General features: G+C 44.9%; 2 protein-coding genes across 5 annotated transcripts in view; one reads left to right on the top strand and one right to left on the bottom strand.

The window, feature by feature from the left end:
• Window positions 1-246: 246 nt before the first annotated feature.
• The window catches only part of LOC136437307 (cytoglobin-2-like), a 29,330-nt gene continuing 7,849 nt past the window's right edge, over window positions 247-21,727 (bottom strand). Inside the window, exons 1-4 of one of the 2 annotated variants that reach the window (XM_066431837.1) lie at window positions 5,137-5,257; window positions 3,835-4,004; window positions 1,903-2,137; window positions 247-1,196 (exon numbers count right to left, since the gene is read on the bottom strand). In XM_066431837.1, the coding sequence (XP_066287934.1) occupies window positions 1,038-1,196; window positions 1,903-2,137; window positions 3,835-3,977 (537 nt within the window). In that variant the 5' untranslated portion in view covers window positions 3,978-4,004; window positions 5,137-5,257 and the 3' untranslated portion in view covers window positions 247-1,037. Of the gene's footprint in view, window positions 1,197-1,902; window positions 2,138-3,834; window positions 4,005-5,136; window positions 5,258-21,727 lie in introns of those variants that run through there. The other variant, XM_066431839.1, reaches the window with a different exon arrangement.
• Window positions 7,967-20,278, top strand: LOC136437273 (carboxypeptidase N subunit 2-like). Of its 3 annotated transcripts, none has more exons than XM_066431763.1 (2): window positions 7,967-8,111; window positions 16,893-20,278. In XM_066431763.1, exon 2 carries the CDS (start codon window positions 16,950-16,952, stop codon window positions 19,080-19,082), a length of 2,133 nt encoding a protein of 710 aa, XP_066287860.1. In that variant the 5' UTR covers window positions 7,967-8,111; window positions 16,893-16,949; the 3' UTR covers window positions 19,083-20,278. The 3 variants fall into 3 exon arrangements, with proteins under 3 accessions (XP_066287860.1, XP_066287859.1, XP_066287861.1); XM_066431762.1 differs by having other exon boundaries at window positions 7,967-8,309; XM_066431764.1 differs by lacking the exon at window positions 7,967-8,111 and adding an exon at window positions 15,382-15,513.

The following is a 21,727-nucleotide window of genomic DNA, read 5'->3' as shown; positions in this document are numbered from 1 at the left end:
ATTGATCATTTGTGGCTTGATCAAATTACTAAGAGGCTCAGTAATTCCTTTCTCCATTGTGCAATACGGCTGTATAATAAGGCAAAAGTATAGATTTTAACTGCACAAATGTTTTAGATTAATCACATCGCTGCCTGTACTTAGCCTGTGATAGGGCATTAATGTACAATAAAGGTTATTATCATTGAAATATTTATACCGGGCAATATTCATGTTGCTGACGTAAATAAGAAACTATCACATCCCTGTGAGTGCGTTCATTTAATCATAATCAATCAAAGCGTCTATATAACTCTGATCCATTTATCAATACATCACTAGAATACATACAAGTACTGTGTTTACGAAAACTCCACCAGCGCTATTTCAAGCAGTTAAACCAATACATACGTACAGGAACGTATGCTATCCAGGCGTAGATTTGCTCTCTCGCAATACTGTTATATGATACGAAATTAGTAGTCATTACAAACCATTACGGTAATATATGTGTGCAGATCACTTTCTATGGCAGAAGAACATCACATAAGGGAATTGACATACTTAAGGAGTTAGAGTGCACAATAATGGTACAAAAATCGAATATACTTGAGTTCAGTGTACAATCTACAAAATATGTGAAAACTAACTGAAAGTTACCAGTTCGTTTCCTTTTGACGCCCTCTTTTAGATGACATCTGAACTGCAGCCAATGCACAGCAGGCGGAGGTAGCAATGCTCTGGCGCAAATTTACGCAGACCGAATAAACATCGGTATTCAACTCACTCAGTCTCAAACTGACCTAGTCCTCTGTCATTCAGCACAGTTTCCACCTCGCTGTCATGCACAGAAGAACATGTATATACGGCGTTTTCAAGTACTTTGCCGCACTGCTTAATGTTAACCCTAAGTTCAAATTAGCCGTAACCCTGATTATTTCACAAGTGTCTTCAAATATGACAAACTGGGGCTCACTAGAGAGGTCTTTTGATTAGAACAAGTAATCTGAAAACCGTTTTCGTTTATCCACGACCTGACGCTGTCCTCTTTCTGCAGCTCACTTTGTATCCGTTAGCTGGCGCTGTCCGTCCTCCACCCCCTCCTTGAGATGTGTGCTCATGAACGTGTAGGCGGCCAGCCACGCTGTCTTCACCTCGGGCGTGAATTTCCCATCCAGAACTTTAGGCAGGGCCTTCATCAAGATCGGTCCGAGAGCCTAACAGACGGAAATAGACGGACAATGAACGTTAACACCACAGAATCAACCTTCAATACCAAGAAGAAGAGAGAGAAGCCATACATGATAGGGCGCTACACATGAAGAGGAGAATAACAAGTCTCCACCAGCCATCCCTAAGGGCTATACTAGTGGATTGTAGAAGTCGGCAAAAATAGGATGATAAATCTAATTGAATAGGAGAGTGAGCCCGCGGTAAGGATAACATTCCCCCCTTGGAATTGGCCACCATAGGTATCACCTGCCAGCGCAGCTAGTGTGTGTAAAGTCGCGACGTTTCAATCTCAACTGCAAAGCTACTGCCCTTGTTCAGAAAATGAGCGGATTACTTCGATGGTCGCTTTGAACGTAGCGACGTCACACAGACTAGCTACAAGTGAGACCCTATGGTGGCCAAACTTTCCTGGCAAACCATTCTCTCTAAAGCTAGCTAGTTAGTCTGGCATAGACTACAGAATAACCTTGATAAAGGGTTCTCCTTAGACTGTATCAGCCTCTGCGGGTCGCTGGGAAAATAGTAGAAATTGGCCAAATAGAGTCAACTGTATGAAGGGGGTCGGCTATGGAGGTAGGGTCCAATATTGCAACCCTGATGGGAATGTTATCCTCCATGACCAAAGTCCCCCGGCAAATGTTCTCTCTATAGCCGACGCGGTTAGTCTGGTAGAGACTAGGTTCTCCTTACGTCGAACAGTTCCGGCTGCACGTTGTGCTTGGCGTGAGTCCTCCCCAGGTCGTGCAGGAGCTGGCGCAGGTCGGCGGGCTCGTCCAGCGTGTCCATGAACGTGGCGAAACTGTGCATGAACCTCACCATGTGCGCACGGGCCGCCACGTTCTTCTCAAACTCTCCGGGCGCATCGAGATCCACGTCTTCCATGGACCGGAACAGCGTCCTCGTGCTGGGGTGATCTGTGAACAATCTGGAAGATGAAAGGAGAATCGGTGTCAAGATAGCCCATATCATACTGTGGCCTGTGGGAGGGAAGTGGCTACTGACAGGATGATCCTGTCAGCAGTAGAATAATGAATGAATGAAGACCTTTATTGCACATTTCTGTCACACTTGGCTAAGTACAGGTCACAACAAAACAAAAGAACAAGTACAGTTTACGGATACAAAAAGAATATGACTATCTTCAGATAAATTCTACTTCTCCTCGCTTTTCGGTTATAGTAGATATAAAAGAACAGATATGTTTTTCAATGGAAGGTTTGTCTAGTCGTATTAGGAATATGAATTTTTGTACAGTACTTAAATGTGTGAAGTAGGGAAATAGGTTTTGTACAAGCTTATACAATTCATGTCTTTCTTGGGTATATAATCTGCACTGCACAGTACCATTTTTCTACTGCTTACAGGACCATCCTGTCAATAGCCTCGGGCTTGTGGGAGTAAAAACCCTGAGTGAACGAGATATCAGATCCGGACGTTCCGCTGCAGTGCCATAGAAAGCCGGTAGAGGCTCATCATCGAATTTGACCTTCGCCAAATATCAGTTACTCAAGCAGCTGAATATGATTTTGGAAACGGTCAGACGTTTCAGACAGCATACACTGCTTTTCGTCAGTGACACTTTCCGAGATCATATCCAGTTGCTTGAGTAACTGCTATTTTGGCGTATCTTAGTACCTGGTAGCCTAACGTAACCTTCATCGACGAATATGACCGTCGTTATCACGTACAAGCCCAAATACATGTAATATTGTGTTGGAAATTGCAGTTTAACTTTGATACAGGACACACCATAGTTGTGTTGAGCAACAAAATTGGACGACGGCCAGAATACTGCAATGGGTGCCTAGCACACCCTGAGGCGTCTGCGGTTGTACATAACTTGACATATTGTTATTTTCATCCCTGAGCCGATCTTTAGATCTTATCTCCCAACGGAAACAGGCATTTACTGCTGAATACTTGGGTTAAGAACACCAAAAGAGATTTATAGCTACCCTCAGGCTAGGGCACTGGAGTGTGGTTAGGTTTTAGGTCAAGAAATGTCTGCAGGGCGTAACCTGTTTTGTGAATACGTGGGAACATACATGTACCATTGAAATATCAACACGGACAAAGTACAGATACTAGTGTCGTCAAGGGTACGCGTTATAAACTTTTAAAAGCTCTTACAGTATTTCAGTACAGGTATGTAACCGCACAATTGAGTGCTGTAAGTTATGCTAGTAAGTCTCTGCAAGACTAAGTACGATGGCTGTAAGCAAAATAATTCTACCAGGTGAATTTGGCCACCATAGGGTTTCATTGGCCAGGCGCAGTTGAGCCGGGGGAAATGTTAATTATTTTAACCTTCCCGCGGACTGACTCTCATGGCCAACTATTCTCTACTCTCCAAGCAGAGGTTGGTGGGGAAGATTGTGACCTTTTTATCATATGCTCCGTTTTTTTTGTCTGGAGAGCGGACAGAAAATGGAGCATATGACAAAAAGGTCACAATCTTCCACACCAACCTCTGCTTCATGGAGAGCACTATTCTCCTCTTTACGATCCATACCCCCGTATGGAAGGCCTGGTGGAGGCTACTATAGTGGTCGATTAAACAGTCATTCCAAAGTCATTATCAAAGCGAAGATATAGTGTACAATACACAAGATCAGTGCTTACATCCTGAAAATGGTGAAACAGTTTTCTCTCTTGTTCTTGTAGACGACCTGCCAGGTGTCCCGGATGAGTTGGATCTGGGTGGCCGTGAGGCCTGTGACGTCATCAGGTGTGTCATCGACCGGTTTCCCCCACCAGGAGCCCATGGTGTCGCCTGTCTAAAGTTACGAGATCTGAAACGTGAGAACCGTTTTAGCAATGGAGGTGCGGTCAGGGGTAAAGTAAATATTGCCCGTGCAATCCTGCGATCTTAACGTATGAACCGTGAATTCTGTGATTTACATGCAAAAAAACTTTATTAGAAATCGCGGTGTTGAGGATGAATTGAAACCAATGAACAAAGATTCAAAACACTATGATAGTCGGCGCAAAATATAGGTAACATGCTATACGTATGACGTAGTCTGACATTTAAAATATTTGTAGTACAAAAGAAAACAATAGGTACAAATGAAGTCACAGCGTAGTAGAGTCGATTATGTTTGCGTCTACGTTTCACAGCATTGTATGTAGAGCCGGCTATGTTTATGACTCTCTGTTGTCATAATATCGTTGATATAGGTATACAGGTATCAAACTGGTCTCCACTAACAACGCTGCAGGCTGAAAAAATTGTAAGATTTATCCAAATTGGGAAAATGATTTATCAGCTGCAGGGGAGTTTGGCCACCATAGGATATCATTTACCGGAGCAGTTTTCTGTGTAAATTCGCTACGTACAGAAGCGATAAAAGTAATCCGCTCATTTTCTGAACAAGGGCAGTAGCTTTGCCGTTGAGATCATTTAAGCTGTAAATTAACTGACGCCCATTTGACTTTACTCGGACCAATAATACCCTATGGTGGCCAAGCTTCCCTGGCAAATTATTATCAATGTTTGGCTAAGTCTTACTATTTCTCAGCCAGCGCAGTTCACCCGAGGGGAAATGTAACCCTGGCCGCTGTTTGACTCTCCTGACTAACTATTCCTCCCATATTTTTGCCGAATTCTACTATCCATAATCGACCACATAACTCAGTGGTGGGGACTAGTATCAACCCCAGCATCCCATTCAAACAGCGAGCGCAGCATTGACAGATCCTGACTTCGCACAGTCACGTTCAGCCTTTCCGTCGTTGACCGTGATTGATTAAATACCGCAGTTAATGATTCCCAAGCGAAGTTAGCCGGCCATAGAACGACGTTCTATCAAACTGACCCCATGTAGGGCTAGCTAACTTCTTCGGAAAACTTTTGTGCCTCATTCGATTAGTCTGTAGGAGCAAGGACATTATAATGTACTGATACAGATAAAGAGCTCTCACCAAAACGTCGAGTACTGGTATGTAGGTCCTTCCACAACTTGGGCGGCTCCCTGAATCACGACTTAATATCCGGCCGTAGGCAAGTGGTTTAACAAGTTACTCGGTATCACGTGACTCGAAGTGTTACGTGCATACCTGCACATAAGTACACAGTCATTGTGAGTTAGCCTCCACAGCAGGCTCTGAGCCGGCCTTTTTGGGGGGCTAAATAATGCATTTTTTGCAGCCAGCCCGTAACCATCTTACCGGCAAGATGGTTACGGGGTGGCTGATGGTTACGGGCTGGCTTCAAAAAGTGTATTATTTAGCCCCCCCCCCCAAAAAAAAGGCCGGTTCAGAGCCTACTATGGAGGCTAATTGTGAGTCACCTATCCACAGTAGGGGGTGTTCTATGGAAGAACTAGGAAGCCAGAGGGTGGGAGTTAGTACTCTCCAACTTCCAAGCAGAGATACGTTCAGCTCAGGCTTGGTTTTGATATCTTACTAGGCGTTTTTGTCGGGCTTTCTATTTTGTCCGTTTTCTTTATGCCGACATAAACGCATAAAAGGACGTCAAAAACCAGCCGGAGCCGAACCTCTGCTTGGAGAGAGGGGAGTCGATGACGAGAAGGTGATTTGTTGATTTTTTTCGTGTCAAGAAAACTTTTCCGTGACCTAATTTCGATGTAGATATATTCACGCGCGCGGCTAGCTGCCCACCTACGTGTCACGTACAAAAGTGAGTCAGCCGAACACTCCCTCATCGGACGGAGTAAAGGCGATGGTGACGTACATGTATTTAGACTGGTTTAGAATGAATGTCACATCGCGTCAATCCAATAGTACCATACACATCAATGGCTAGGTTCAGCGTAGAGGGCTCGGCTCGGATGATCATCCAGTCACAAGTAGTAGTAGGGAAAACGCAGTCAATGTCAGGGTGATCCTGTCAATAGTGGTAATAGTGCTAATTTTTCCACTATTGACAGGGTGATCCTGTCTATAGCCCCAGGCTTATTGAGAAGAACTGCTCACACTAATCACATATCAATAAATCAGTCTCTCTCTCCAGTTTGCTCGCTGAGTTGCAAATTGTACTCATATGGCCAGCTAACTCCTCTTTCAGTCTATTTGGCCAATTTATACTACATTTATTTCTCTGGTCTCTACCAGACTAACTACGCCAGCTTTAGGGAGAATATTTGGCCACCAGAGGGTTTCATTTGTATCCTTACCGTGGACTGACTCTGCTGGCCAATTATTCCTTTTTTTGCCGAATTCTACGATCCATACGCCCGTAGGAGAGCTCGATGGAGGCTTCTATTTTTCCAGCAACCGTCTGGCAGAGACTCAGCAAGGCACACTACTTCACCCCCTCTGGCAGAACATGTACAAACTGCAGTGAGAATCCAAGTGCAGTACTTGAGTACTTCACTCCCTTGGGCAACGTTGGCCCGGGAGTGAAGTATACTAGTAATGGACAACTGTTAAACCAGCAACCAAGAGCCACACATGGAGGTTATAGAGGAGGAAATAGACAGAAATATACTTTAAAAAAAATGGGTTTAAATGTCTTTATGCCCAAACGAAGGGTGTATGTCTTGTTATGACCATGACCTTGACGGCGAGGGCAGAGTTACTGGTAGGTTGAATGGATCTTATATCTTGCATTCAAAGATATCTGACACCAAGGACATTGCAGAGGCTAACGTCCGCAAGCTTATTAGGTGACAGTAATCTTCTATGATACAATAATGCATGTAAAACGTTAAGCGGCAAGGCACTTTTGTTCTATCTCCTCTGTCCCTGTTGCATGCTTAGCCTCCACCAGGCTTTCCTACGGGCGTATGGATTGTAGAATTTGGCAAAAAAGGGAAATAATTTGCCAGCATAGTCAGTGCACGGTATCAAAAGTTGATATTTCCCCCGCGCCTGCGAATGAAACCCTCTGGTGGCCAAACTCCCCTGGCAAGTAGCATATTCTCCCTATACTAGGCTATAGCCGGCGACGCCGCGTGGTTAGTCTGGTAGAGACTACTGTTGTATCAAGGAGGTCCTTGGTTGTGCACACTATTAGCAGTATTTTCATGTAGCCCCCGAGCACGAATGGGTAAATAAAGATTATCATTATACATCTACACATGTACAAAGAAGCGAGAAGAAGTTGACTTTACTAGATTAGCTAATAGCTTATCACTTTCTTCTACCATGTATGTTTACATAATGTACTGTACATATTTCACTGTACATGTCACTTAGATGTTTAATAGTTAGGTTTGACCTGTATTAATTAAGCCCCGGGGCATGAACATACAATAAAGGTCTTCATTCATTCATTGAATCCGGACCATCTCTAATCGCTTTCTCGACCAGATGTTAGGTCAAGGTGTGCGTTCGTTCCTTGGCCGCCTAGGTGTGGACCAGGTAGGACCAGTGACCTCATCAACAATAAGGTACTACATGTACCTACTTCAATCGCGTGGTGAGTGTTTACATGCGACCTCTGACATCTCACAAGCACAACCCCAACAAACATGCCGAATTCCGCAAGTTATTGCCCCGCGTGACCCCGGGAGTCATCTGCATGAATTAGAGACGCTTTGTTGGTCCGTTAGCGCGGCTGGGTAGCCTCTACCAGGCTCCGCCGGATGGCTGGAAAAATAGTAGAAATTGGCCGTAATAGAGTGAATAGTGTGCCAAGGGAGTTAGCTACGGAGGGAGTACATTCTGCCATCGACGGTAGAATGTACTCCCTCCGTAGCTAACTCCCTTGGCACACTATTCACTCTATTACGGCCAATTTCTACTATTTTTCCAGCCATCCGGCGGAGCCTGGTAGAGGCTAGCGGCTGGGAGGGACAGGGCGCGGCGGGACCTGAGCTCCACCCTCTGCTGTTTACCCACGCCGAGTTCGGAGTAAACACAACGGGACAACGCGGTGTTTGCTCGGCCGACAAAGGCGGGTCAGAGATGAGAAGAAGCGGCCCCCGTGCCAGGTGAGCAGTCATACGTTACCTGGCGGCGCGTCCCTGTACCTGTGCTTCCCGCCTGGCCGGGCGTGACGGGTTACGGTGTCACCGTTACACACTGGTACTGTCTCTACCCCCCTCCCCCTCAGGACGGGGCATCACTGACATCTGCGACTAAAAACTACAAACGACGGTGTCACACCTGTTATCTAAGTGTCCTACACGGTGAGTGTTTTATGCCGTCCTAAAGTTCTGCTTCTATACGCTCGTAGTTCGTCTGGATGTGTGTCCAGTAGTGTACTGTGTTGTGTACATACAGACTGCGACTGTATCAGTCAGTAGGCGCCAAGTTCTTGTGTTATGGGAGGGATTCCTTGTTATGAAGGCTGTCAACCCATTTCCGCAGGTAGCGTCCATTTAAAGCGTCTGTTTGCGACCGAATATTTGTTTGTAGTCCAAAGGTTTGTAGTGCCGTACAGGTGTCCACGGCGTGAACGACAGACGCCATGTTTACAGACGGACGGTAATCGCTTGTACCAAGGCTTGTATTACGCCCTTGCTTGAGTCTAGTCCCCCAACTCTTCCAGGTGGTTGGATGTTTGGGTGAGTGTAACGCGGGAATATGATTGCTTAGGTTAATTTTGGTTTAGGAAGCATCAGCTAGTAGTGTAGAAATCGACCCAGAGAGAAGAACATTTGTATTTCGTGTTCTGTTTTATTGTGAACCCTTCTTCGTCACTACTTGGTGTCACCTTGGCGTGTCAACTGTTCATGGGACGACGGAAATATCTCTTGCGTCGCATGTTTACCTACCCGACCTTTATGATATACTTGACTGTGATTTACTACGAGGTATTCAAATATTGGTACAGTATTTGTGGATACAAGACCATGCTGGTTGTTTCAGCCCAACTACGCACGTAGAGAGTTTCGCCTACAAAATATTTCTGTAACGCTAAAAGTCTTCCAGGCGTGAAGGCCTTGAAAGCTTTCCTCGCGTCATACTAGTATATCCATTCGGGGAAAGGCGTGAGGGTGTTGATCTATGGGCTCCCTTTTTCTCAATACCAAAGCACCGTTCTGTGGACCATAACACGGACTTGTGAAAGACGGCTTGTTCACAGTAAGCACTCTGTGACGCTGTGTTTTGGTACAAGTTCCCGAGAATTTTGTATCCCCAAAAACACCGTCCCCTTACAGACGTACTGGTATGTCATTGCAGAACATGTTCCCGAGTGGTCGAAAATTCCTCCCACAAAACGGCACGACTTCTCATTTTCCCAGCGTTTTTTCTCCCTTGTGTAATTTCCCAACAATGCCTCCTATTCTTTCCAGTCTAGTTGTTGCCATTCTTGCTATAAGGAGATTATCCCCTCCGAAACAATGGCACCCTATGATACTTCCCCGTGGATTTCTAAATTAACGCCATGCTGTGAAAAAAGGACAAACGCACGAAAAAGATAACGTTTAGAAACAAATATTCCCACGAGATCTATACACTACAGGTTTTTTACTGTGTCTAACTTTAGCCCTTCTAAAGCTCGTAAACAACAATGTTTACATTGTAGAGTCTATCACAGGTCGCTAAGTAATAATGAATGCTCGATCAACATATTCGGTTGAGCGCTTCACAAAAAAGAGCCCCACTGTGTCCTTCTAAGGTCTGTTACCATGTGTCACCACCGAGTGACAAAGAACACGCCCCTTCGAGAAAACAAGAAGCTAAAAGACCCCCTGGAGAAAATAAGCCAGAAAAGTATATGAGGAGTAAGTTTATCGAATCCAAAAAGGTCGATTTTTCCCTTTTTTTGTAGGTAGGTCGGGGCTGTTCAGTTGATTCAAGAAGCTAACAAAATACAAGCCTTCTATTTTCTCAAGGAGGTTTAAAATAAACCTCCTTGATTTTCTAAACCTCCTTGGTTTATTACGACAGCAGTGTAGTCTCTTGTTGTCTTCGAAAATAGACTACATGCATTGCAACAATGCATTTACAACTTTGATGAATGATTCATACATTTACATCAACTCATGGCGAAGATAGCACACTGCAGTTTAATGATTCACCATCATGTAATAGTAATGACTAGTCCAAAAATGTCGACATGTTTACAGACAACAGAGTCACGATTGAAGAGGACCGGTGCTTTACAATTTGCCACAATAACAGACAAACATACAGTACCTAGAAAACGTTGAAACATTACAAAAGTCAAATATTTACTTTAAAATGCCGAAATATTTTACTGTGTATTTATTGACGATCAATGTAACCCCATATATGGTCATGATGTGCTTTAAGGCGCCCCTGTCATGTTTACCTACATTAAGAGTGTAAACACGTATGTTTGAAACTGGATGGAAGCTAAGTGAGCTTTGATTGCCTTCGTTGTTGGATTTTATCGGGAAATGAAGTATACAAAAAATCAATTAGTCGCACGTTTTAGACAGGAAAGATGCCACGAAAACAAATTAAAGGCGCTCGAAAACCAAAAAAGCTGATGACATGCCTAATTCCGAACAGAAAAGTACCAGTTGTGTGGTTTAGAAGATTCGAGCCGTTCATCCAATGACTCACTTGTCTCAACAGGTGATTCAAGATGGCGGATCGGCGTGTTTACTCCGGCCCAAGTGGCCTAGTTTCGCGACAGACATAAGAGCTCTTGTTACGCCCTCATGGCTTTCTAGTGTTCCCTCTCAATTTCTCAAATTAGCCATCTTACTAGATCACATCATCACACATGTAAATTAAACGATAGAACATGGAGAGATAACAATACTTTCTCTCAACATCTACGAAAAGATAAGGAACCAAGGCAGACGTAGCCAAACTACGTTAAACTTTATACTCCACAGAAAGCACAACACCAGCAAAGGTCAGTCCACAGTCTCTCCGTTATGTAAACACTGCCAGCTATAATCGAATATCTGTTCTTGATACCTCTGTCGCTGCCAATTTCGTATTACGTGTATCATGCGTAACCAAGAAAATGCCAACAAAAATACACAAAATGGCAAACATGTATTACTCGGCATCGTCTGGAATCAAGGATCATCAAGCGTGTGACCGTTGTCATCTTAAAATTGATACAGGATACTCATAGTCCAGATTCGCGATTCACTTTTTTACATCTGCTTGGAGATTTGTCGTCTTGGTTCCGCGATGGAATGTAATAATTATCCGCTATTTTGTCTGCCTCCCGGGTTCAATCCAATCCCCGATCAGGCCACATGATCCCATCGGGGAAAGGCAAAATCGTAACGTTTCTCCAAGGAGGTTTGGTTTCTCAAGCTGTTGGTTCAGCCAGCACTCTCTGTGTTCTTGAGTCAAACAATTTCAAAGACTACATTTCAGTAACAAAACAGTATCATAACTTCAAGTATTGCACAGAACAAGTTAATTAGTCATTCAAACATCTTCACAGACTAGTTTTACCCTGTGTACATAAGCGTTGTTGGTATCATAAAGATAGCCTCTGCCAGGCCCCACGGATGGTTGGGAAAATAGTAGAAATTGGCCAAATAGAGTGAATAGTATGCTAAGGGAGTCGGCTACAGAGAGAGGGTCCAATCTGCCATCCTGCATGTCCTAGGAGCCTGCCTGACAAATATTGTCGCTATAGCCGGCGTAGTTACTATCATAAAGGCCCGCTGCCCCGCGGACATTGACGCGGGAGATTGACATCTGCTTGGAGATTGTCGTCTTGGTCCCGGAATGGAATGGAATGTAATAATTATCCCCTATTTTGTCTGCCTCCCGGGTTCAATCCAATTCCCGATCAGGCCACATGATCCCGTCGGGGAAAATGTAGCCTGGGATTATTTTTCGCCCGATTAGAGTCTACTCTAAGTACATTATCCTTCCGCAGTCAAGATAGGTACACGTTTAAAGAGTTCGTTGAACTGTGTCCTTGATAAAACCTCCTTGGTAAAATACAAACGTCTGAACAAATCGTTTGGAAAGAAGTGCATGCAACACTACGCGACTAAAACTACCACTTGGCTAGTTATCAAATTTGACATGAGGTGAGTCTATAGTTGAACTAGCCTCCTTCGCAAGCCTTCTAGGAGTAGAAAGATCTCCCTTGCATTAGAACTTGGCCCATATGCTGAAACAAATCGCGAATCAGCGCTCCCCTGCAAAGAAGGCTTAAGCTGAACCCCTCTGGCAAATTGTTCGCCCTTCATTTGTCTGATCTGTGACTTTCGTAAAACAGTGAGAGAAGTCTGTAGTTGACTATTACACAAGACGATATCTATCAGTTATCAAATGTTTGGACATGCGTAAAACAAAGATCGCTAAACCCTACTAAAGTCACAAAATTTAATCAGCAACCAGTCCAGGGTGTCGGGAGGTTGATTTTCTCTTGTGAACTGCTGGTAATTGGGTTAGCATTGTGCTGGTTAAATGACGCGTTCAGTTCAAGCTTCTGTGTTTAGATCATTTGTCTTTCGCCGTGACTGAGCCTGTTTGACTTCGGGCCCTCCGTGCGTCGTCTTTTGTTGTCGTTTTCCGTGGAGACGCGTCGCTTGAGTCGTTCTGTCGTGGCGTAGCCAAGTGTTTTCGCCAAAGGCAAATTGTTTCAATTCCCCCAAGGTCACATAATCGCCCACTGACCACGCTCCCAGCAACAGTTGGGTATTTACAGATATTTGTACAATTTTAGCGTCAAAAAGAAGTCTTAATTCTGTTTGTAACAAAATTTTCAAGCGACGAAGAGTTGTTAATGTTAACTGGTTAGACCTAGCTTCTACCAGGTTCCAGAGCCGGCTGGAAAGAGTAGAAATTGGCCAAATAGACAGAAAAAATGCATATAGTGATACAATTTGCCGCTCTGCCGCCGATGGCATATTGGACCCTCTCTCCGTAGCCGACTCCCTTAGCACTCCATTCACTCAATTGGGCCAGTTTCTACTATTTTTCCAGCCATCCGCGGGGCCTGGTAGAAGCTAGATTAGACCTGGGACTTGGTTAGACCGATCGCGATCTGTTGAGCTTGTTGTTGTCAACAATAACAAAGCATGTTTCAGGCTTTAGACTCTGCAAACTACTTTAATCTGTCATACACACAGTCTGCCTATTAACGACTGGTAGCGTTCTTTATTTAGCCCTAGCTTGTGACAGAACCTGAGTTAGAACACGATCCGAGGTTTCCGAATGCGGGTGGTGTAAGCCGGGCGCTTGTCCCAGTTTGTGTAGGCTGAAAGCGGACGGTCAACAGTGGAACTATTGTTCAAACATCGGCGGACAGGTAAACACAACAGGTGCGCCGTGAAGGGAACCGGGCAGAAATTCAACAAGAATGTGAAGCGAGTTGGAACTGTTGTGACACACGCCACCGGAACTTGTCCTGCGGCATAATATCATCCGTGGCGTAGGCAAAATGACAGTGCCGAGACCGGTTTCGACGAAATTCTTCTTTTTTCAAGAAAGAATCGGACCACTTTTAATTTTAAACCGTTTCTGTATCCCGCGTGCACGGCGCTCAAAGTTAGCCAATCAACGTTAAGGGGACATAGCCTGAGTACCATCCTCCACAGTGACTGCAGAACTGGCTCAATGCTTTTCGCTTGCTAACCACGGAGTTACTACGGAGGATGGTACTCAGGCTAAAGGGGACAAAATACTCGTCGCAATCGGCATTAATGTTTATCCTTATGCCGAAGATTGACGAAATAGCAACCTTCCCCACAGACACCTACTAGTTTGTCGTATGAGTGGAATAATTTCTAAATCCCAGAATCTCACCTGTTGAGCTGTTACCTTGTCACAAACGGCACCTCGCACAAGCTCGCCCTGACTTTGGCCCGCGCAGCGCCAGAGTATGTTCATTTATATGGCCTTCGCCTGTCGTACTGGTCAATATTGACCATGGTATTGCCCGTGTAATGACCATAAAGTCCGGCCATATTCACGTAATTAGGTGTTATCGGAGTAGCCTCTACCAGACTTACCGCGCCGGCTATAGGGAAAATATTTGCCAGGGGAGTTTGGCCATCGAGGGTTTCATTCGCAGGCCCAGAATTGCAATCGCAGGATTGTAGATTTGACCCTCTCTCTCCGTAGCCGACTATCTTCATACAATTCACTCTATTAGGCCAATTTCTACTGTTTTCCCAGCCATCCGCGGAGCCTGGTAGAGGCTATTATCGGAGCAAGTATAGCTACTTGTATATGTGTTTACGTTACACATCGGTAAAATAAGCTAAAAGTTTCCCCTGGGTATCTATGATTTTGATTTTGATTTTTTTTTCTTTTTTTGCTTTGACCAACGGACGTCAGCTTCAGTCATGAGAGTATCATTGAAAATAGCAGATTGCAGACTTTGGCGTGGTAATTTTCTCCCTGCATTGTCAAACTTTTTAACGGTCCACTTTTACAACACATAATTAAGTTCATCACATTGTTGACGGTGGCCGGCATGGGATTGAATTGAAAAGAGGCTTGACAAGCCCTTTCGTCTGACACAAGTACCATTGAACTTTAACTACTCAAACAAACCTGACTAGGGACATAACATAGTGTACTTGACCTGAATGTGCGGGCAAAGGTGACATAAGGACACTTGGAACAACTACTCGAGAATAACTACACAGAGTTGTGAAGGTATAAAAACGACATCCATTTATAAACAGTGACACCAAAGTCATCCGTTAAGTCCTTGTTGGACACTCGTGACTTTGGTATTTCTACCCCCTTGTCTAAAGCAAATTCAATGTCAAAGACACATTTGTAGGTGACGGACGAAAACAAAAATGTCCAAACAACGTTGACATTTCAAGAGGGAATATAGGAACAAGGGAGAATGTAGGAAGGAACTAAAGAAGAAAAGAATTTAGTATTAATGTTCATAATGTGTGTAAACTTTCTGTCCCACATTTTCTTTCGAACAGAACCGGGTTAAAATCATTGTACATGTACATCGGTGCAATGGCCTAGTGAGTAGAGTGTTCGCCTTGCAAACAGAAGAACCGGGACAGCATGATTAAACTTAGGTAGTTTTGTTACTTGCATATTTGCACATATTCATAAGAAATAAATCATTAAGCAACGGCATGGAAAAAGGGAGGGAGGCAAAAATAACATGCAGGGAAGACCAGAAACCTATTTATGTTTGTCGTGTGTCTTCCTCCTAATAGTTTGCCAACCTGTGCCAGGAATGAATTTCAGTTGTTTTAATCACTTAACGTGCATCAGCTTTTGTACTATTGATTCTACGATCGACAATATCGGGGTGAAAGGGCGATAGATTAGCGTTCGTAGTTCAGCGGATAGCGAGTATTTTTGGCGACCCTCCCTGTCCCGTGTAAATGTGAGGGTCCAGAGTTCGATTTCCGTTCGATACAATTCACCTGTCGTTCCTGTTACGATCAGCGGAAGAACACCTTGTTAGCCGAACCTGGATACCTTTCTGTCCCGTTATTTCGACAGGTATTTCCCCATTGATACTTAAAGTCAGTGTCATCGTCATCACTGTAGTACTGTGTCTGTCTGTCTGTTTATTTTTCTTTCATTGGTCTATTTTCACACACTTAAGCATGGTTTATCGTTTAGGATAGTGGTTTCAATGTATTGTATAGCGTTATTGTGCACTGCGCATGAAGTACAGTTAAGTTTAGCTCCAAACAGATTTCGCTGGCCAGATACATGACATCTATCTTCACGTCTGCTCAGACTTTTAAAGATAAAGACCAACGCAGCATGTATAACTCTGGTTATTTACTGTTTGTCCCACATGTTGTTTGTAAAACCCGACAACGTTATGTTGATAACGGATAGATGGACTGACCAAGGTCCAAGTTCACGTCGATAACATTGTGGCACGTAATCTCATATCTAGGGCAGAAGAACGGGCACGAAAACAATATAGAACATGTTAAACTGACACGGCTGTGCATCTGGGAAATATCACAGGATTCATGTAGTCTCTACCAAACTAACCGCGCCGGCTATAGGGAGAATATTTGCCGGGGGACTTTGGCCATGGAGCCATTGGAGGGTTACATTCGTAGGGTTGCAATATTAGACCCTCTCTCCATAGCCAACCCCCTTCATACAATTGACTCTATTTGGCCAATTTCTACTATTTTCCCAGTGACCCGCGAAGACTGGCAGAGCCTAGGATTCAAGTCGCTGAACTTTATAGGAATGAATGGAAACAATGCTATTTTCCAAGCAGAGGTTCGGCTCCGGCTTGTTTTTTATGTATTTTGTTGCGTTTTTGTCGGGCTTACTGTTTTGTCAGGTTTTCTTTTGGGCTTGGACAAAACTTATCAAAATTGATGATAAAAAGCCCGACGAAAACGCCTAGAACGACTTCAAAACAATGAAGTCGGAGCCTAACCTCTGATTGGAGTGTTTGACAATTACTAAAAGCAAAGACACCATAAAGAATTACGGATGGGAAATACTATACAGGAACTTTGATTGATTGATTAGATTCTGAGGTAGGATAACCAAAGAAGGGTTTCCAACCAAATGACTGTTACTCAATTCAGGCAACTGGATGAAATATTGAAACAGTCGCTAACTGTTTCAAAATTTTATACATTTGCTTGAGTAACAGTCGTTTTGCGTATCGCATTAACTGGCTGTTAAACCTTTATTGACTTATCAAAGAAGAGTTTATTGTAGGTGACTCACAAGGAAGTGGCACTTAGGACTCTGTGTATGCATACTTGACTGGTTAGATGTAGTAACCAAAGAAGGGTTGGTTGTAGGCTTTGGTGACTCAGAAGGAAGTGACATTCCATGACTTCTGCTTCTGTGTGTACATGCGTGACCAACAAACATTTTCTCTTCTGTTGCAGGTCCGTTGAAACCACGTCCATCGGAAGTGAGTCTCTGTGACGACACCTTCAGCAAACATGACGTCAGTAAGGAAAACTTGTTTGTCGATCCTGGCTGTGTCCCTCCTGGTGACATCCCTCCCGTCATGCAGCGCGCAGACCTGCCCGACGCCATGCCAGTGTACCAACACGTACGTCTTCTGCACGGAAAACCAACTAACCGACGTACCGACAGCCATCCCCACCGACACAGTGCGTCTATTCTTAGAGAACAACGAAATACAAACTCTGAGTCCCACCTCCTTCTTAAACCTCGGGCTGTTGGAATGGTTAACCCTCACTAACAACCCCATCGACACCATCCTACCAAACACGTTTCTGAAGCTGGAGAACTTGACGAACTTGTACTTGACCGAGAATAACCTGACCGCCGTAACGGCGAACATGTTTCGCGGCATGGTGAAGCTAACGGAACTCCACCTCTACAGGAACCAAATAGGATCGCTTGAGCAGGGATCTTTCTCCGGGATCACAGAGGTCGAGGAACTGCACTTGTATGAGAACGAGATCACGTCGTTGGGGGATTTTCTGTTCGATGATCTGCGATCGCTGACTAAGCTGTATCTCCAGGATAATTTGATCAGCACCGTAACCAGTAACGCGTTCGTCGGATTGACGTCCCTCACGGAACTTCGCCTGGAAAACAACCTGTTGCAGACCGTTCCCGCCGCCTTGCGAGAGTTGAGCGCACTGCAGGAGCTTTACCTGAGCGGGAACCAGGTGGTGAGGATCACCGAGAACGCGTTTCCAGGACTCACCTCCCTAACGATTCTCACTCTATACGACAACGACTTAGAAACGATCGACACAAACGGATTCAGTGGCTTATCCGGACTTCAGAACCTTGAACTGCAAAATAACGAGATTGTCGCCTTGGGCGATTTCAGTCTAAACGGCATGACGAGCTTACAGACTCTGAACTTGGCCGCTAACAACATCACCTCCGTGGGGCAGTACGCCTTCTCCAGCCTGGCAGCGGTGCAGGAAATCAACCTCAGTAACAACACCATCTCGGAGATGCCTTACAGCGTCTTAAAACAACTCCTGCAGCTCAACACGCTCAGACTTCGCTTCAACTCCTTGAAGACGCTGCCGATCGAAGGGTTCGAGGTTCTCGGAGACATCCCTAACCTTGAGATGACGAACAACCCGTGGGAGTGTGACTGCAGCATGCAGGCGGCGTCCCTGTGGCTCAGACTCAACACCGCCTCAACCATCAAGAACCAGATCGTCTGCGCGGCGCCGGACAACTTAGAGGGACGAGTTTTGGACGACGTGGTCTTGGAGCGGCTCCTGTGCACGGAACCGACTGTCGAGTTCTACGGGGACGACATCCTACCGGGCCCCGGCGGGATGCTGTCGTTCCAGTGTACGGCGGAAGGCTTCCCAGTCCCCGAGATAGCCGTTACTACCGCCCGCGGAGAGAACGTCACCGTCGAGTCGTCGACTGAAGACGTCACCTTGCGTCGTGACGGCGCTGTTCTCGTCCTTAACGTCAGCGAGGAGGACGCGGGCTCGTACGTCTGTATGGCGTCAAACGCCGCAGGGTTCGCCTTCGCTACCTGGACGGTCGCTCCGAACGTCACGAACGACACAGCGTCGGTCACGTGCCCGTCAGAAACCGCGGCAGACGCGGTCGTTCTGACGGTGACGGAATTCAGTCTCATAGTCATCGCCTCGTTTCTCTCCGCCTTACTCATCGCCGCTCTCGTGTTTTGCTTCTGTCGTTTCAACAAGCCTCGAAGCAGGCCGAGGTCTACGGTCAACTCTCGGCCTAGAAAGTCCAGTCCGGGCAGCGAGTTGCCGCAGAACACGTACATGCGCAGTTACCCCCTCAGCACCACGCTCCCTCCCGCCATCCACACGGATCATCACGTGGGCGCCCCGCCACTGACCTCAAAGGAGGCCGCCAATTCCTCAGACACGGGCAGCATCGACCATCCAAGCATGCGCGGTAGCCAGATCATCAACTACCACACGCACAGCAACCCGGCGTACCACAGCGACTACTTCGACTCGCTGGACAGTCGGCGGGCGTTCAAACCCATCGCCGTTAACGGGCGGTTCGGGGAACAACCGCTAGTCGGCAGCACCATGAGATTATCGGACGCGGGAGACCCACAAAACTCCTACCTAGCCACGCATGTATAGCGAGGGACTGATATAGACGAGAACGTCACTAACGCCGCGTAGGGGATTTGATGTAATTCCAGACTTTGCGGAGATACGGGTTATGCGCATGCGGTTGTAAAATAAGGCAACAGAGGTGAAATCAAACAGGAGTGTGGAGTAACTGTGGACACAAAAACTCAAGGCAGTGAGCTAACAACAATGTTTCAGAGGCTTCGCTGTATCAACAATTCAACATCCAAAGACTTATTGTAGCTGACCATTCAAAATAGACTTTAAGTCTGTATTGGTTTCAGAGAACTTAAACGAACCAATAAGAACAGGTGACACAAGCGCACTTGAGAAACTATGCAAGAACTGTACACTCGCCTCACAAAACAGTGGTTAATCGGCAAATTTAAAACGCCGACCGGAGACTTTTTCAGGGCTAGCCTTGATATAGAGACTTGGTCTATCATGTACAAAGTGGCAGCCTCGGTCACCAGGCGTTGCCTTTGGTCTTGACATTTTGAACCTCCTCGGTGAGAGTAAGAGCAGATGCTTGCTAGCAAAGCCGGACGAAGCAAGTGAGGCTACAAATGGTGTAGCCAATTGTGTACATGTACACAATGTATCATTCTTAGATTTAGTAGATACTCCAGCAAATCCGTTCTTACTATATTCTACTTTTAAAAACAATATCTCTACATTTTTACATCGTTTTTTAAAGTTATTGACAGGAATTTCACAGATATTTTTGTGTATTTTATACCAAAGCAGCATTTTTGTCACACAAGTTGAAACGCCTATATCAATTTGAACTTCACTGCAGTAACTTAAAACTATTTATACGGTCGATATTCATGTAGTGTTTTAACAAAGTCAAGTTCGTAATAGCTTTAGCTGTTATACTGTTCTGTACGACACTTTTTCCGTAGAGGTAGGCATAGGGTAAGAGTTAGCCAAGATGTCACATAAGTTGAGTCTATGTTGTCAATCAAATTTAGGACACTGTTTTTTTTTGTTAACACTGTTGTAACTTGCACCTCTATTTTATCTAACAGATTCCTGTACACTATTCGTTTAACACTCAATATTCGGATAGAAGTCAAATGTAGAATATCACTAGTTGTTCACAAGTGATTAAGTTTTATTCCAAGGCACGTTATCACCAAATGAAGAATATGATGTTAATGTTGATATCGGATTTGAACGATATTAAATTTGTTGATTTCCAACTTTTTTCCCTGACTTTTATTTTTGTTGTCTCTGACTGCATATTGCAAACGTTACTGATATCACCACACTTATTGGAGGGAATGTAGATTGATCTTAGCATTTTCAGAAGTATAGAACAGAAATCAACAGGAATCGGTCGAAACAAAACGCTTCGTAAAAGTGTTTTGGTACGGTTAGAATTCGCAACACTCGAAAAACGTACGTACGCGACAGATCTAACAAGTGTCTGAAGCAGTCCTTCTGATTGGAAAGCATGTATGAGTCATGTATAGCCATGTGTTCTTTTAGGACAGACGTAGACAAGCCGTGTAGGAAGAGTAGCCTCTACCAGGTACTCTCCAAGCAGAGCTAGGGTTTCGGTTGGTTTTTAACGTGTTTTTAGGCGTTTTTGTCATGCCTTCTACTTTGTCATCGTTTTTGTTGTGTCGCAAACCTTGGGTTTGCGACACAACAAAAACGATGACAAAGTAGAAGGCATGACAAAAACGCCTAAAAACCAGCCGAAACCCTAGCTCTGCTTGGAGAGTACTACCAGGCTCCGCGGGTCGCTGGGAAAATAGTAGAAATCGGACAAATGGAGTGAATTGTATAAAGGGAGTTGGCTACGGAGTGAGGGTCCAATAGGCAATCCTGCGCCTGCGAATGAAACCCTCCGTGGTCAAAGTCCCCCGGCAAATGTTCTCCCTATAGCCGGCGCGGTTAGGCTGGTAAAGACTATAGGAAGAGTGTGAATGTCTGTTCGACTTACTCTCAAGCAAAGATTATATCAGGCTCCGACTAGTTTTTTAGGCGTTTTCGTCGGTCTTTCATTTTTTATCACGGTTTTACTATGTTGCCAAGTCAAGTTTGGCAAAGTAGAAAGCCCGACAAAAACGTCTAAAACAAGCCGGAGCCTAACCTCTGCTTGGAGAGTATGTTGGACGACCACCCTCTTTCGGAACAGACTGGGAGTGCAGCTGGAATGCACACAACTTTTTCCTTGTTTGTTAGGATCAACGCTCATCTGTGGTGACCCTTGTGTCAGGTCACTAAGCCGTCAGGCCGCATTACCGTCAATCCAAACGCAAAGAAAGAGAAATCCAATTAGCCATTCTCCGTACATCCTAGCTGAGCACCCCCCGTCACGGCTCCTTCTCAGCAATCTTTGCCAACAATACTGTCTTTCCCAAGGTCTGATTGTTCCTTTGAACATGCCTACAATTTGCAACCGTCAGATGAATTATTGTATTGCAGTTTCAAGGCCGCGTGTTTTAGTATAGTATAGAATAAGGTAAACAACAGTCGCCTCGAGCTTTCGAAGCCGTTATCCAAAGTAAAAAGCACCATATTGGACTACCCGCTACATTTTTTTCTTGTTGTTAGACGTATAGTGCACAGTTTAACAAAAGTATACATGCATGTTTCCTTTTACACCATGGTGCATTGGGTCTACATCACTTTTCGGAAAA

This window comes from Branchiostoma lanceolatum, chromosome 6 (genome assembly GCF_035083965.1).
Source record: "Branchiostoma lanceolatum isolate klBraLanc5 chromosome 6, klBraLanc5.hap2, whole genome shotgun sequence".
In the NCBI taxonomy this organism is placed as follows: domain Eukaryota; kingdom Metazoa; phylum Chordata; class Leptocardii; order Amphioxiformes; family Branchiostomatidae; genus Branchiostoma; species Branchiostoma lanceolatum.
This window is presented reverse-complemented; position numbering and strand designations above follow the sequence as displayed.